Raw genomic sequence first — 14,632 nt, forward strand, 5'->3', positions numbered from 1 at the left:
ATCCGCGAGTTGCAAGAAATGTTTTTTCGCACAAAAACACGCCTTAAAATGTGGTCATCACCAATATCATCTGTGATAAAATCCTGCAGAACAGTGCCACAAGAGAAGGAAGTGTCGCTTAAAACAAAATCTAACCTTTGTTGGTCTCTACATTGTAGTTTGCGAGCTGAATACAATACTCTGGGTTTACTACACTCTGAACATTCAACAAATTTCCCCACATTCCTAGCAAATTGGCCAGATGGATTAAAAGGTATCCCAGAGTTTCCTTTCTCTGCACAGGACTGCAAGGATGGTCGATCTTCTTCAGTCGTGATGGTACCATACACATCTGAAAATGGTTTGTAAATGTCTCCATTTTTCACTGGGTCAGGTAGATGGCTGATGGTATCAAATACTTCTTTAGGTAGACGAGGCTTTTTGCAGATGGAGCAGTCTGAAGCACCACATTTCTTGATTGGGAACATGTAATGTCTTTTGAGGCAACAATGTTCAAAAAAATCTTTCAACTTTGGAAAAGTGGCAAGTTCGGAAGCTTTTGTACATTTAGTGGGTTGTATATCTGGTTCAATTTGCTTTATTGTGTTCAGAAACGACTCTACTTCTGAAGATGACGAAGATGGAAACAGGGAAAATGGTTCGTCTTTCAATTTCAATCTCTGGAAGAGTGAAGAGAGTAACAATATGGGTGGCTGTACACTGTCTGTGAACTCATCTTGAAACCCAGGATGGTTTTTAGCAGCAACACGAATATTCTTCATTGAATTACAACCTTCTAAAACCTTTTCAAGTCCAGCTGTTGCTAACTTCTCCCTCATCATGCCAACTGCTTGTAGAGCTAAGTTCAGTTCCGACATCACCCGTTCGGCTGGATTTTTCAGGAGTTGTACGGTGGCGTGCGAACTGCAACTAGGTAATCCAAATCATGAATAAAAAACAAGCATATAAATGTCAACTGCACTGAAAGGTAGTTGACACGGTGATCAGGCCCACCGTCTGTGTAAATAAACATCATGGGATTGTTGTTACCTTGTCGAGACAATAGAGCACTTAACTCAGTGCCATGACGGTAAGGAGAAGAAACTTCAAATACACTGTCCTTTATCCCAACACATACCTTTCCATGGTAAAATGATCCATCTATTGACTGGGGAACATCTATGAATAAAGCCACACTTGGAGTGAGCAAACTACGAGTAAAGTCATGGTCACCAACTATGAATGATTTTTCAACGGACACAAGGACTTACTTACCACGTTCCACTCTAGCCACTGGATATCCTGGCTCACCTAATGGCACTTTATGTTTATCATCAAGTGATACAAACGTGGTATAATTTCTGTACTTAATAGCCATCTCCTTCTGGTAACGAAACAAAGCAGATGCATAGTGTGCATCTTCATGATACTTACGCATTTGGCGCTTTTGTACCATGTACTTTAGCTTCAATCTACCTGTGTACTGTAATTCTACCTTTGCTGATGGTGTTTTAGGCCAAAATTGCAACCTAAGCCACTGGACTGATGGTATTGGAGTACCTGGCTCTACTCTTTTGCTAACTTCACACAGTAGATCTGGAACTGACAAGGCTACAGCCAAATGGTCTATGCGATCATGTCTCCTATCATCTACAGCCATCTCTATGTTGCTATGGATATAGCACTCACACGCTTCCCAAAACTTATCATACTTACATGGCTGCCCTTTGTTGTGGTGCCTAAGATCAACCACAGCATCAATATCTTCCAATTCAAGTGCATGCTTCACTCGTTCATTGACATGGCTCTCAGTTTCACAAGAAGCTGCAGAACAGTCTCCAGTAAGCTCGTGGTACATTTCACGCAAATAAGCTAGCTGAACATTGGCCATCCTACCAAACAAGCTAACAAACTTTTGACGCATGGCACGTGAATGAAATTTTGGCATATCCTCAGTAAGCTTTTGGACTACACCTGCATTCCTAGACTGAATATGATCTCCATCAGCATCTAAGTCAGTCAACCACAGAAAGTGATAGTTTCCCTTGTTATTTCCAGTACTAAATGTAAACATAACAGAATTGAGTTGGCAACCATTTTCTTTTAACATTTGAATGAAATGGTAGCGATCTCTAGCTGGCGAAGGCATAAAATCATTTATAAGCAAAGGCTCAAAATACTCCTTGTCTTTTAAAGCATTATAAATGGGAAGCAATGTACCAATTACCGATGAACTCTGTAAATCTTGTACTGGCAATGTAAACAGTGACAATGAATCACTGATACTACGAGCAGGGGCAGTATCATGCTGTAAGGTTAGTACCTTTTCATTTTGTGCCTCCAAATATTTGGAATACTTGTGAAGTGATTCTGCCAACTGTTCAAGCTTCTTCTTCCACTCCTCCCACTTCAACTTTGATAGCCACTTCTATAAAAACATTCAAGCAATCAAAGTAACACTAGCAATATACCTTGAATACCTACTGTAGAATATTGAAAAGAGTCTGTGCCATGGTAGATACCAATTCTCGCTTTAGGTTGGGCCTCTTTCGTTTATAATTCTCTGGTACGTTATAGTTTTGATAGACGAAAATAAATCAGGAATCGGACAAGATTGTGCAGCAAGTTTGTCATGATGACCATCCAACTGCCATAGAATGTCAACCAGCTGTGTCACAAATGGTTTACCTTCTGACAGTACATTTTCTTTCATCCAGCCTAGTTCCTTTTGTTGCAGCAAATCAATAAGGTCATTATGTAGTTTCTGCTTATTGTTCTTGCAAATTATCTCGATTTTGTCCGGCCAAACAAGTTTCCCTGCTCCCTCCATTAAAACAGTGAACACGTTTCTGCTGCTGCTTTTCACCATGATGCATTGTCCTTGTAACAGAAACTTGAAGTACTTTCCGAACTCGACAGCATCGAGTACTTTTATTGACAGTGAGATCGATTGGAACTGACCGTTTTGGGATTGGGCAACGGAACACAATAACGGAGAATTTGCGAACTCATCCGGCAGTCGAAATCCATCAGCCGACTCGATCTGTCCAGTGCATAGGCCATGAAATAGTTCACTGATTAGACACTCTCCGTTAACTGGTAGTATTCCCCAATTCCTTAGCACTTTCGCCCCAGCGCAAACTTGAGCGGATATTAAAATCATTTCTTGTTGTTAAAAAGATAATAGTGTGTGCACGTGTACATACGTAATTAATGAATTCCACAAATAAATCGTATTTCCTGAATTAATTTCGTATTTAGATAAATATTTATAAATACCACTAGTGAAAAAATTATGACCTGCACGGGGACCAGAAACATATAATTAACTTTGTGTGGCCTAAAAATAAACTAATAGGCGTCTATCCTAATAACTACATGTTCACGTGATTGAGTATGGCTATTGCTACTAATAGCACTATAGACCAAAATCATGTTGTATGTACCCTTATTACTTTTAAACCACTACACCAGACATCAAGTGTGATATCGAGTGTTAAATCACAATAAGAACGAAAATCACGTGAACATGAAGTTATTAGGATAGACGCCTATTAGTTTATTTTTACAGTTTCTAACAACAAATCCTTGTCGCTAGTTATATGTTAGATGTTAACACTGTTATATACCAAGAATTCTGGTTGTGAGTAGTTGAGAGAGCGAGTGATGAGAAAAGGGTGCCATTTAGGGTGATTTTTTCCCAATACTGTGCTCGCCCAGATGGTTAGCATCTTCAGAATTTAATTGTACTTGGTACGTGACTTCTTTGTTAATGGATGACTACTACTGTAGTGTGAGGAAGTTTTGGTAATCATTTGTTTGGTCTTTGTGGACGAAAACCCGTTTTTGGACCCCAAAATCCTGTCTAAATGATGCAGCTACAGCAATCGTGCTTCGCCAATCAAACTACCAATACTTTTTGGTGAAGGTTTGCTCACAGAGGAAGGTTAAAGTGCAGTATTGTGATAAAAGATCATCGTTTCCAGGAGTTACAGCTCGTAATCTCGTGATTTGCAGACATTTTGATCAATTTCCACCTCAAGGAGGTGATATAATTTATCGCCACTGCAGCTGTATTCAAGTGAGAGTTAGTCCAACATGTAACAACAGTTAGCAGATTATTTTGAAGATGTTCATTTTTTATGTTGGAAACCCTAAAGAAGAAAAAAAAACGAAGAAACTAAGCCAATTTTTGAAATCGCATATCTCGGGAACGCCTGAAGCGATTTCGCTCAAATTTGGAATGTGGAGTACTGAAGTTGGAGGGAGTATCCACAGCAAAAATCATCTTGTTTCATCAAGGCAGCACAGAGCCACGGAGGTGCGAAAATTGCATTTTCTTTCTTCCTGTCAATATACTCACGGGTGCTGCGCGCCGGCTTCTTGGGCTGCACGACACACTACCGTGTGTCTTGATATGTAATTTGTATATTATTATAACTGATAAAATCAAAAATTATAAGTTCAAGCATTAAAACTCTTCTTTAAATCCTGATTACGATTATAATTACATCTTTTTCTTCTTCCTGTGATAAAGAAAAAAAGATAGGTTAAAAAAGCCCCAAAGCTGGCCTATGGAGTATACAAATACAAAAGGAAGTGATATCTAATCTATAACAGCCAAGCTGTAAAAAAAGAGTATGGCCCCCAAAAAAGGCCATGATGAAAAATGAAGTGAAATCCAAGGTGGCAGCCAAGAAATGGCTGTGATGGTAGGTTAATGATAAAAATTTTAATAACAATTCAGGTGGATTTGGTGCTGCTTGGTCTTGGCACAAAATTCACCTGAATTGTCGTTATTAAAATTTTTGTCATTAACTTACCATCACAGTCATTTCTTGGCCGCCACCTTTGGATTTCCCATCTTATTTCACCATGGTCTTTTTGAGGACACACTCTCTTTTACAGCTTGGCTGTTTTGGATTAGATCACTTTTACCAGTGTACCCCCTTATAAAAATCCTAGATCCGCTCATGATGCTGAAAATAGGTAGATAAATTATGTTAGAAAGGTCTTTCAATGGTTTACATTAAAAAACCACTGAGTTATACTACAAAAACCAACTAAACGTAGATGTAACAAGTGCTCAATCAAGATACTCTAGTAGTGCAGTCACCCTATTGGAGCATTCAGGTACATAATAAGTCACTCTATTATAGCAGTCAGTATTAGGGGTGGGCGGTATCTCAGTTATATTGTCAAACCGTGATATTCTGATGAAACAATACCAGTATCGTCAAAAATTCTTGGAAACGATATTATCACGATATCAAGAATACCGCGGTGTTGATTCGTATTAACTACTGTAAACATGATCCAGGGATCCAGGTAAGGATCTAGATACATACAGAGGGGATATTGAAATATTATAGATCGAGATACTGTAATAGAGCAGTCACCAATACTCTAATAGAGCAGTCAAGTGCACTCTAATGGACTATTCATACGAATATGAAGTAGTTACTAACAGATTTGTTGTTGTGATAAGAGACTTATTAATATTTCTACACATTGTAGCATTACATAAAATGTGGTGATGCAAAACTGAGTGTATGAGCTTCTATTGCTACAGTCAGCAGTTTTTAAGTAATGCATGGGAATCTGTAGAACTCTTGAATTTATGTCACGTACTTGGGTATACAAGACACATCCTCACTACACTTAATTGTTTGTAGCAAAATTGAAGCCTTTCTGATGTCTGTGTCTCAATGCATAGTTCAATGAATGGTGTATTATGTTATTAAACCAGGCGCACGCTCCTGGTTTTCTGAAATTGTTTTCGTAAAAGTGTGTGTGTGTACCTATCTATCTACCTATCTACCTATGTTTGTCCGTACGCACCCACGTGAGCAAAATCGTTTAATAACGGTAAAAGCAGCTTTTACATAAGAAGTAAAAGTGAAATGAAGTCTGTATTAAACTTCTGCACAGGTGAACTTTGCTCTGAGGTGGTTTCTTTTCGGCGGACTGAAATACGGGTGTGGTGACTTTCCTCAGACTACCTTCCCCTTGAGGTTTTCAGACATTTAGCAACTGAAAAACAACGGTGCAGGCCTCGTACACTGCCAGGAATAGCCTATCGCTTCAAGTTGAAAGGGGGCGTATCCCTTACGTACGCGAACGAAAATGAAGAGCAGCTTTGAGGCTTTGTCGAGAGAATTTGTGGGAAAAAACACGTTAGTCACACTATAAAACAGTTTAGAAGATAGTTTTGTGCGTAATATGTTGGTAAAAGCGGTTTGTTTAACAAATGCTTCCTTAGCAGTGCATAGCAATGTAATTGAACGAATTACGAATATTTCATGAAATACGAGAATTAGTTAATAATATTATTGCACAACCCAAAACTACCCTATTGTAAAGTAGTAATACATAGTTGGTTAATTCATAGTAGTATATACTGCCTATAGTTAATTCCAGATGAGGTAGCTAGCTGCATGGCGCCTGGTTTTTAGAAGTAGCACAACATCAACTTGTTTTTTACATCCATTCATGCTGCTGTATTTAGTATATTGTCACTTGTGTAGGTAGGCATAGTATAGAGCACCTGTCAAAATATGAAAGAAATATCGTGATAATTAGTAATATCATGATATTTTTCCGATGATATATCGTGATAGTAAAATTTCAATACCGCCCAGCCCTAGTCAGTATCATAACAAGTCACCCTGTAGATTGCTCAGCTATGTTGCACCCCTGTATAAGTCACCCTGTAGAGAGATCAACTACATTCAAGTCACCATGTAGAGGGTTCTGCTATCAAACAGTACGATAGTACTGTTTAAGTAGGGATCTGGGTGGATTTGGCGCGCGCCTCAAATTTCGATCCCTCAAAAATCATCCTAGAAATATCTCACACAGCAAATAAACCTTTTACTAAAGAGTCTTCAAGTTTCTAACTTTATTTCTAGCGTTATATATCAGGAAACGACTAGAAAAGTGCTGGAATTTTATTTCTAAAAAATCGCTAAAACAGAAATTTTCGTCTGCCAGCCTGCCTGCCTGCCTGACCACATTCGCAAGGCTACAGGCCAAACGAAGCAGCGAAGGATCACCATTCTTTGCCACAATATTTAACTCGCTGCTGGGATGTGCCTTTTCGGGTTCCGACAAGTGTCTGCCTTCTGCGCTTTGTCTTTCCTTTTATCTTCAATTACGGATCGTCTTCTTCTTTTCCAGTCACGGAGGCATTAATAATTCGTATCGACACTTTCCTTAGAGCAGCCGTATTCGGACGCCACAAAACTAATAACGGATTCCGTACTGTAAGGGCAAGTAGATGCCTGTATAGCAACACTTGCAAAGCGATCAAACAGCCTAGTGAAGAACACACGGCCACGCCCTTATCAATCAGAGCGCGCGCTCGTACTTAACGATCAGTGGACCACACCCATTATTAATGGTCCATCTGTAACTAATTGTAGAAAACAGGAGATAGAAACCCTGCATGCCTTTCAATTTAGTAATTGAGCAGCTTGCATAAAGCAAGCAGCAAGATCGAGATACTCTAATAGAGCAGTCAGTGCCAAAGATCAATAATAGCTATATACCTATACCAAAAAAAGTTAACAAACTAGTGAATTTAAAAATTGTTAATTTAGAAATGGAAGTAGGGATCAAGCGATAAAAACTACTGAAACAAGTGATTTGAATGATGGCAACTATTACAACATAGCTTTGTGGGGAAATCCCTACTTTGGCATTGAACATATATGGTGACGTGGTGAGATGCCAATGTAAGGATTTCCCCACAAAGCTATGTTGTAATAGTTGCCATCATTCAAATCACTTGTTTTAGTAGTTTTTATCGCTTGATCCCTACTTCCATTTCTAAATTAACAATTTTTAAATTCACTAGTACAGTTATGTAACAAGTAGTTTCAATTCAAATAACAGGGGCGTATCCAGGAGCTGGCAAGGGGAGGGGCACAAACAGGCTAAGTTGTAGGTGGTTGGGGAGAGCCAGATTCTCTTGTTAGTTGCTGAATTTTTAAAGCAGCGAATAAGCACCTCTTAGTAGTGTCTCACTGTTGATTTTTGCCATTTGGCCGTTTGCAAATGGTTGTGAAGTCTTAAAAAGTTGATTTAAAGGCCCTGAATGTCTTAGACAGCAGCAACACGATAATTATTTTTAGAGGCGCTTAGTACGCACGAAGGTGCTGGGTGACTGTTTTGACTTCGGTTTGCTTTGTTTTCAATCGAATTTGTAATAAATGTTAGTAAAATGTGCATATTTTCATGAGTTGTATAAAATGATCTTGTCCTGACATAAAGTTTAGTATTTTAATTAGAACTAGCTAGCTAGCTATAGTTGGCTCCTCCATAAGTTGGGGGGGGGGGCATTTGTCCTAAATGCCCCATCCCGGATCCGCCATTGAATAGACACATAGTTGTAGGCATGTATCGATTATCAGCTCAGCCAAAATGGCAATAATGGTACAGTTGTTGATGACATACTGATGCTTGCACATAGATATTGATAGATATTCTTATTAAGTGCTGTTTGCCGCATTTTTATTATGAACTGAAATGTCTTTGTCTTTGTGTGGCTCTTCTTTTTGAGTCCCATACAGCATCGTCATCATCGAATGTAGCTACTGGCACCTCAACCTCTGTTTTCTCATCTGATGAAACTGTTACCTTGAGTTAGTGCAGATGACCACTACCACTACTATGGTTTTGCAGCATTCAATGCCTGTTGCTTACAAGTCTTACACCCATTAAAGATCATCTGTGTTGGAATTTTTAGTGTGTGTAAAGACCAAAAAAAACAATTCTAAATGTAAGGAATATGCAGCGGTAATGTCGCAAGGTAAAGACAACAACATGACATTTACTACTTCAAACTTACTTAGTCACTTGAGAGTAAACCACCCAGTTGTGTATTCTGTAAAATTAAAGACAAGAAGGAAAGTCAAAATGCATAGAGGGAGAGCAGGAGTCTTTACAGCCTTGCGTCAGCTAGCACTGCAAGGAAAATACGGCTTTGTGTCAGCAGATGCTGCAAGGAAGTCAAGATCATTTTAGTCTATGGGACATCAGTGATCCAACAATCAGCATAAAATAAGGTGAAATGATTGCTATAGACTGTCAACCTATCTCTGTAGTAGAAGACGTGTGGTTTTAAAGATTTGTTGATGATCTGTAGCAGGCATTTAATTTTTTAACCATTTTTCAAGTTTTTGTCAGAATAACAAAGAGCAGCTACATCAGCAATGCTGTTTAGTGCACTTTAATGTTTCCATGAATAGTACATTATGTGGTCATTATACTTTTGAAAATGGATGTGTATTCGTGGAATAATGGACACTGCAAGTTCCTAAATCATAGTGTGAGCAGCTTGTGTTGGCATGTGAACATTACGTATAACGCTCTGTTTAATAAGGTATTTACGATCCAAAAAGGTGTCTCAACAGTTAGTAAACCAACCTTGCACTTTGTTAAGTGAGTTTATCTTTTATTGCAGACACAAGAGTAAAAGTAGAAAGTAACCTATGTCTTTTGAATTTATGTTCAAGAAGAAAAACTCACAACAGCTTTACAAGTCTGAATATAAGCATTTTCTTCTAAATAATGTTCATCAGAGTATTGTATTATGCAACACGTAACGTATCGCTAGAGCATTGATCTCACAATTCCATGACTTTTTCCAATGTCCAAGATGGCGCTTTGTTCAGCAGGTCTTCTAGAACACTTATTTAAATCTAATGTCGCATGTCAAAAGACTACTTTTAATTGTATTGTAAAGTATGTATATGCATACATAACTGGGTGCATATATAATATTATGTATATTGTACTGTATTGCTGTGCTGTGTATCAATGGATGGTTCAAGCATAGATAATAGACATCCCTACCTGGATTGGAAGCACACGTATAGTGTCCATACAAAAGTACATGACTACCCACATTTCACGCCTGAAGTTTTGAAACACTCTTTCTCACTCAAAGATTCTGTTTTACTGTCTGGATACAGCTCAGTTGTTTAACTAGTAAGTTTAGTAGATTGTTTCTTGGGTGGCGATTAGCCTACTACTGGTATAGGCGCTTTCCGTATAAAAAAGTATTTGCACATGTTTGTGAAAATGGCGGGTTGAACAAGTCTAGTTTAAGGGGCACGCTACTAATTCCTATGGCTTCACATGCAAAATCTTGGTTTTCATTGATCTGTGCTTGCTTTCTATCCTCTTTTGCATCAGATGTGTTTGTGGTAATTAAAAATCACCATCTCCAGTTAGAAGTACTGACTTTATGACTTAGTTTAGTATTTTAGACCGAAAGAATGATAATTCTACAAATTTTGGATCTAGTCTCACAGTTTTAATTCTACACTTCTTAAACTTTGTCATCTGCTACCTAAGTATGTTTGTAACAAAAGTATGGAAGGAATTTTTTTAAGTATTTTATCAATTGAGCTATCGAACTCTTTAAATTTTCTATGAAAAACAGTTATCTCCTCTTTTGAAGCCATAGTAATTATTCCTAAAAATCTGTTTCCATACTTTTAAAGATAACGTTATTACAAGCCACTGCAAGAATTTTTGGGGAGTTTCACAATTAGCTGTAGGAGGAGAATCGATTTTAGTGTTAAAATTACAGTGTTTTGTAACCACGCCATAATTTGTACATACTTCAGAGGATTTCACTCAGATTTGCACTAAACAGAAGTTCAATGTCTTAACTACAACATGTGTTATTAGTCTGGTGGAGAACAGTATCTGTGTTGGTTTTACAGCTTCACATAAACACATAATTTTATTCACGGAAGCCATAGGACATAGTTGCTTGCCCCCTTAAGGCTGATGCTTATCAGTTACTAGTGCTACGTGTACTGGTATGGATTTCATGGTATATTCGCTCCAGTTTAGCCAAGTTCACAAATCCCGCCTCTCGTATCAACCTTTCGCACTCATTAAACTTCTAGCTAATACACATCAGTACACCCACTATGAATAGGCCAAACCTTATATATTCCATAGTGGTGCACCTACTACTCACCAGTAAGGAAAACATACTATATGTTTATAAAATCCACTCTGGGTACTGTGTACAGTATAAGGGGTGCGAAGCGTAGATAGATTAGGTGGCGCTTAGAAGTTTCCAATCCAGTATGGGGTGTCTATTATCTATGGCTCAAGTTAAATAATACTTATTAACTCATAATCATAAGTTCTATGTATTTTAGGAATAACACCACAACCAACTCAAGTTTTTTTTTGTTGTTGTTTTTTTTAATTGTACAATGGTGACATGATGCTACATTTCTCTTATGTATACTCAACTAATCTATACTTTTTGCTGATGCAATGTTTTCTGGGAATAGTGTACTCTAAAATAAATAATATACCCATTCCTGTATGTACAGATTGTCATTGGATATTTCTAATATACGTACCTGTACCTTACAAAACTCATCTTCGTATTCACCATTACTCACATTACTGAAATAACTACTTGTTACTTTTTTCCTCAGAAAAATGGTGGTTAATAAAACATATGGACTGGATAGTGATTGGAGCAGTGATTGTTCTGATAATAGGTATGGTTGTTTCTAACTATTACAATATCCTTGCAAATCATGTGCATTCATGCTTATGAACATATTTGAACATATTTGAACATATTTAAACAGACCAAGCCATACAATTTTATATCTGATATAATGTGCGGTGTTCATGACAAAAATGTATGATTGCACATGACAAATTTCTAGTGACCTATTGTTTTAAAGTAATGATAATAATATCAATTTGTACTGGTTTGCTCATAAGCTGTCTTCCGTGCATTTCACATGGTGAAAGGGGTTGCTACACACAGTGTGAATTGCAAACAGCTACTTTAGCCAGCTGGTACAAACTAGTACCAAGATTTTCTAGTCCATTGTCCTATTATAGTTGCCAAAAACCTAGTATCTGAAGGGCCATTTACTGGTGGTAAAGGAGTTACAACAACACAGTGAGTAATACTTTTACCACATTCACAATTATCCGTCATAATAAAGCACACGCAGCTACTAGAATCTCTGCCATTTCCTCCACATTGCAAAATGCATGTGCCAAAACACATAGGACAATGAAATGGAAAATTCCGGTAACAGTTGTAAGATTGTGTCGCTGACAGAAAATTGTGGTAAACAAGTCTGGTTCAGTTTCTAGAGGTCTACAATGGGCTAGCGTTGCTGCTCTTGTGGCTACGTTTTGTGTACTCATTGGCATTGCATTATTTTATTGATTAGCATTTACCTGGCTTAAATAGCCTGTCTATTTCTGTAGCTCCATAATGAAATGATTACTTACAAGTAATTGTATAGGCTTATTCAGTACCCGCCCTGAGTACTATTTCAAATGCTTGGTGCACTTTTAAAGGCTTTAGTACATAATTTGTAGTGATGCACCAATACTGATACTAGTATTGCTATTGGCCCTATTTTGGCAGTATCGGACTTGTATTGGTAAAGCTATAAATGCCCAATACCAACCAATACTTTAAATGCAATCATTTAATTACTTATCAAGATGGCGGCGTACATAGTGCATCGAACAGAGTTGAGCAAAAGCTGATATAAGCCATGAATTCCTTAAAAGAAGCCAACCACTAGCGTTGTTAATACAGTGGAAACTGAAGTAAGCCACGAAATAAGATTCATTGAAGCCATAAACTATTATCTTCACTTAATTGATAGCCACAAAACCAGCAAACTGCAGTTGATGAGATTAGTAAATTGGTTTAGTAAGCTAAATCACTAGCTGGTTCTTGTGAGGAACAAAATATCGGTATTGGATCGATATCGACCATTTCTGGCCTCAAATGTATCGGTATTGGATCGGTAGTCAAAAAGTGGTATCAGTGCAACACTAATAATTTGACAAAGTCCCTCATAAGTCAAGAACTATACGTATATATACTAGTAGTCAGTGTTGGGAAAGTTGCTTGTAAAAAGTAACTAGTTACATATTTAATATTACTTGCAACTGAACTATTTAGTTACAGTTACATATTACCCATAAAATAAAGTAACTATAATAATATTACATATTATATTACTTTGTGTCCACAACCTTAAGCTGTCACGTGTGAAACTACCACATTATCACGTGACATAATTGTGTTGTTGGACAATGTGCAAATCTTGGTTATAAGTAAGAAGCTGGTGAATAAGCTTCATTCAGTAGGCTTCATTACTTCGTTGTGGCCAGTAGATTACTAACGAGCTTAGCAACTTCGTTACTTGTAGTAATAATATTATGTAATATTAAATTTGTTACAGTAACTATATTACTTAGGTAACGCGTTACATTTGTAAGTAAAGTAACTTGAGTTATATTACCTGTTTTTATAGCGTATTTCGTTATATTACTTAGTTACCACAAAGTAATAACACGGTACATAAGTAACGCATTACTCCCAACACTGCTAGTAGTACATGAATTTAAGACAATAGGCATTTTCATTTAACCAAAATATGTCATTAGAAATTAATTACTTCCTTCAGGAGTGTGATATTGCTATCCACAACTCATGGTTCCCATTGACTCCTGTAGAAAAAAGGGGTTTTTAAAAAGCTGAAACTTTCATATTACTGTACAGAGTACGTATGTGCATCCCAAGTTTCTTTAGATATCAGGTGTGGTCTGAAAGCTTTGTCTTATTATGTTTCAATAACCTGTGTTCGAGTTACAGAAGTTGTAAAAATGGCTGTTTATGTGCTGAGTCACATGTTTAGTGCTGTATTAATGAAGCCACTGGTGATAATTAAACAATGGTTCACCACCATTCTCACCACTAGCAGCCATTTAAAGGATGACAACAACAGAAAAATAATAGTAGTCTTATAGTGAATGATGTACCCAGAGAAATGATGTAGGTGCTGTTTGACCAGTATAATACTGTTCCCAGACTGTTATTATATAGAGTAACCAGCATTATTAGAGAGACTAAAGAAGGCAAAAATAGCTGGCAGTGATGCTAGGAATTTATTCATTGCTGAGACTTTATCTGATGATATATAGCTCTTGGATAGCTTGTGGGTGCCATACTGTTGACCTAGGGTACATCATTGGGCTCTCCTTTCATGCTGTTTTAGTGAATGATACAGAATTATGAACATGGCAACAAACTGACACGGATTAAACTTGATAATCTCACTAATTACTCACGAGTTAGGCCTGCAAGTAACAATCCACCACTCGCCAATGTTTAGCTATTCATACAAAATTGTTAGCGATATATATGGCAACTGCACTGGCATAACCACTACCAATATCAATGGTAATGTGTTAGTCATTGAAGGCAATATCGCACTCCAGAAGCCACGTCATAGACCAATTATATCGTCACAGTCTAACCACAGCACTCCACTACCGTAAACGAAAATACCTATTTGTGACTGAATTTTGGAAAATCATCTATATGGGCGCACGTGAAATAATTAGAATTTTCATGTTTAGTGTGTTGCTAATAAGAGCAGGGAACAAATTTAAAAATATTTCAAGAATTTTCATGTAATTTAAGGTATTGAGAATGGCTTAAAACCATCAACAAGTAGATTTGCACTATATTGTTTATAATTTGATCATTAAATATTTAAGGTGTCAAATGCGCCCATATGGGTGATTTTCCAAAATTTGGTCACATTTTTCTGTAACTCAGTAA

The 14,632-nt window shown here is 37.4% G+C and overlaps 2 protein-coding genes across 5 annotated transcripts in view; one reads left to right on the forward strand and one right to left on the reverse strand.

Annotated features, from left to right (window-relative positions):
- LOC136247105 (NACHT, LRR and PYD domains-containing protein 14-like) overlaps positions 1–14,632 on the reverse strand; it is a 207,570-nt gene that overhangs the window by 134,469 nt on the left and 58,469 nt on the right. The gene's annotated exons all lie outside the window — the stretch shown is intronic.
- Positions 1–14,632, forward strand: part of LOC136247106 (uncharacterized) — a 144,696-nt gene that overhangs the window by 127,202 nt on the left and 2,862 nt on the right. For both annotated transcript variants that reach the window (XM_066038730.1, XM_066038731.1), the window contains one exon: positions 11,454–11,519. In XM_066038730.1, coding sequence (XP_065894802.1) covers positions 11,454–11,519 — 66 coding nt within the window. The remainder of the gene's footprint in view (positions 1–11,453; positions 11,520–14,632) is intronic.

Source organism: Dysidea avara, chromosome 2, assembly GCF_963678975.1.
Source record: "Dysidea avara chromosome 2, odDysAvar1.4, whole genome shotgun sequence".
In the NCBI taxonomy this organism is placed as follows: Eukaryota; Metazoa; Porifera; class Demospongiae; order Dictyoceratida; family Dysideidae; genus Dysidea; species Dysidea avara.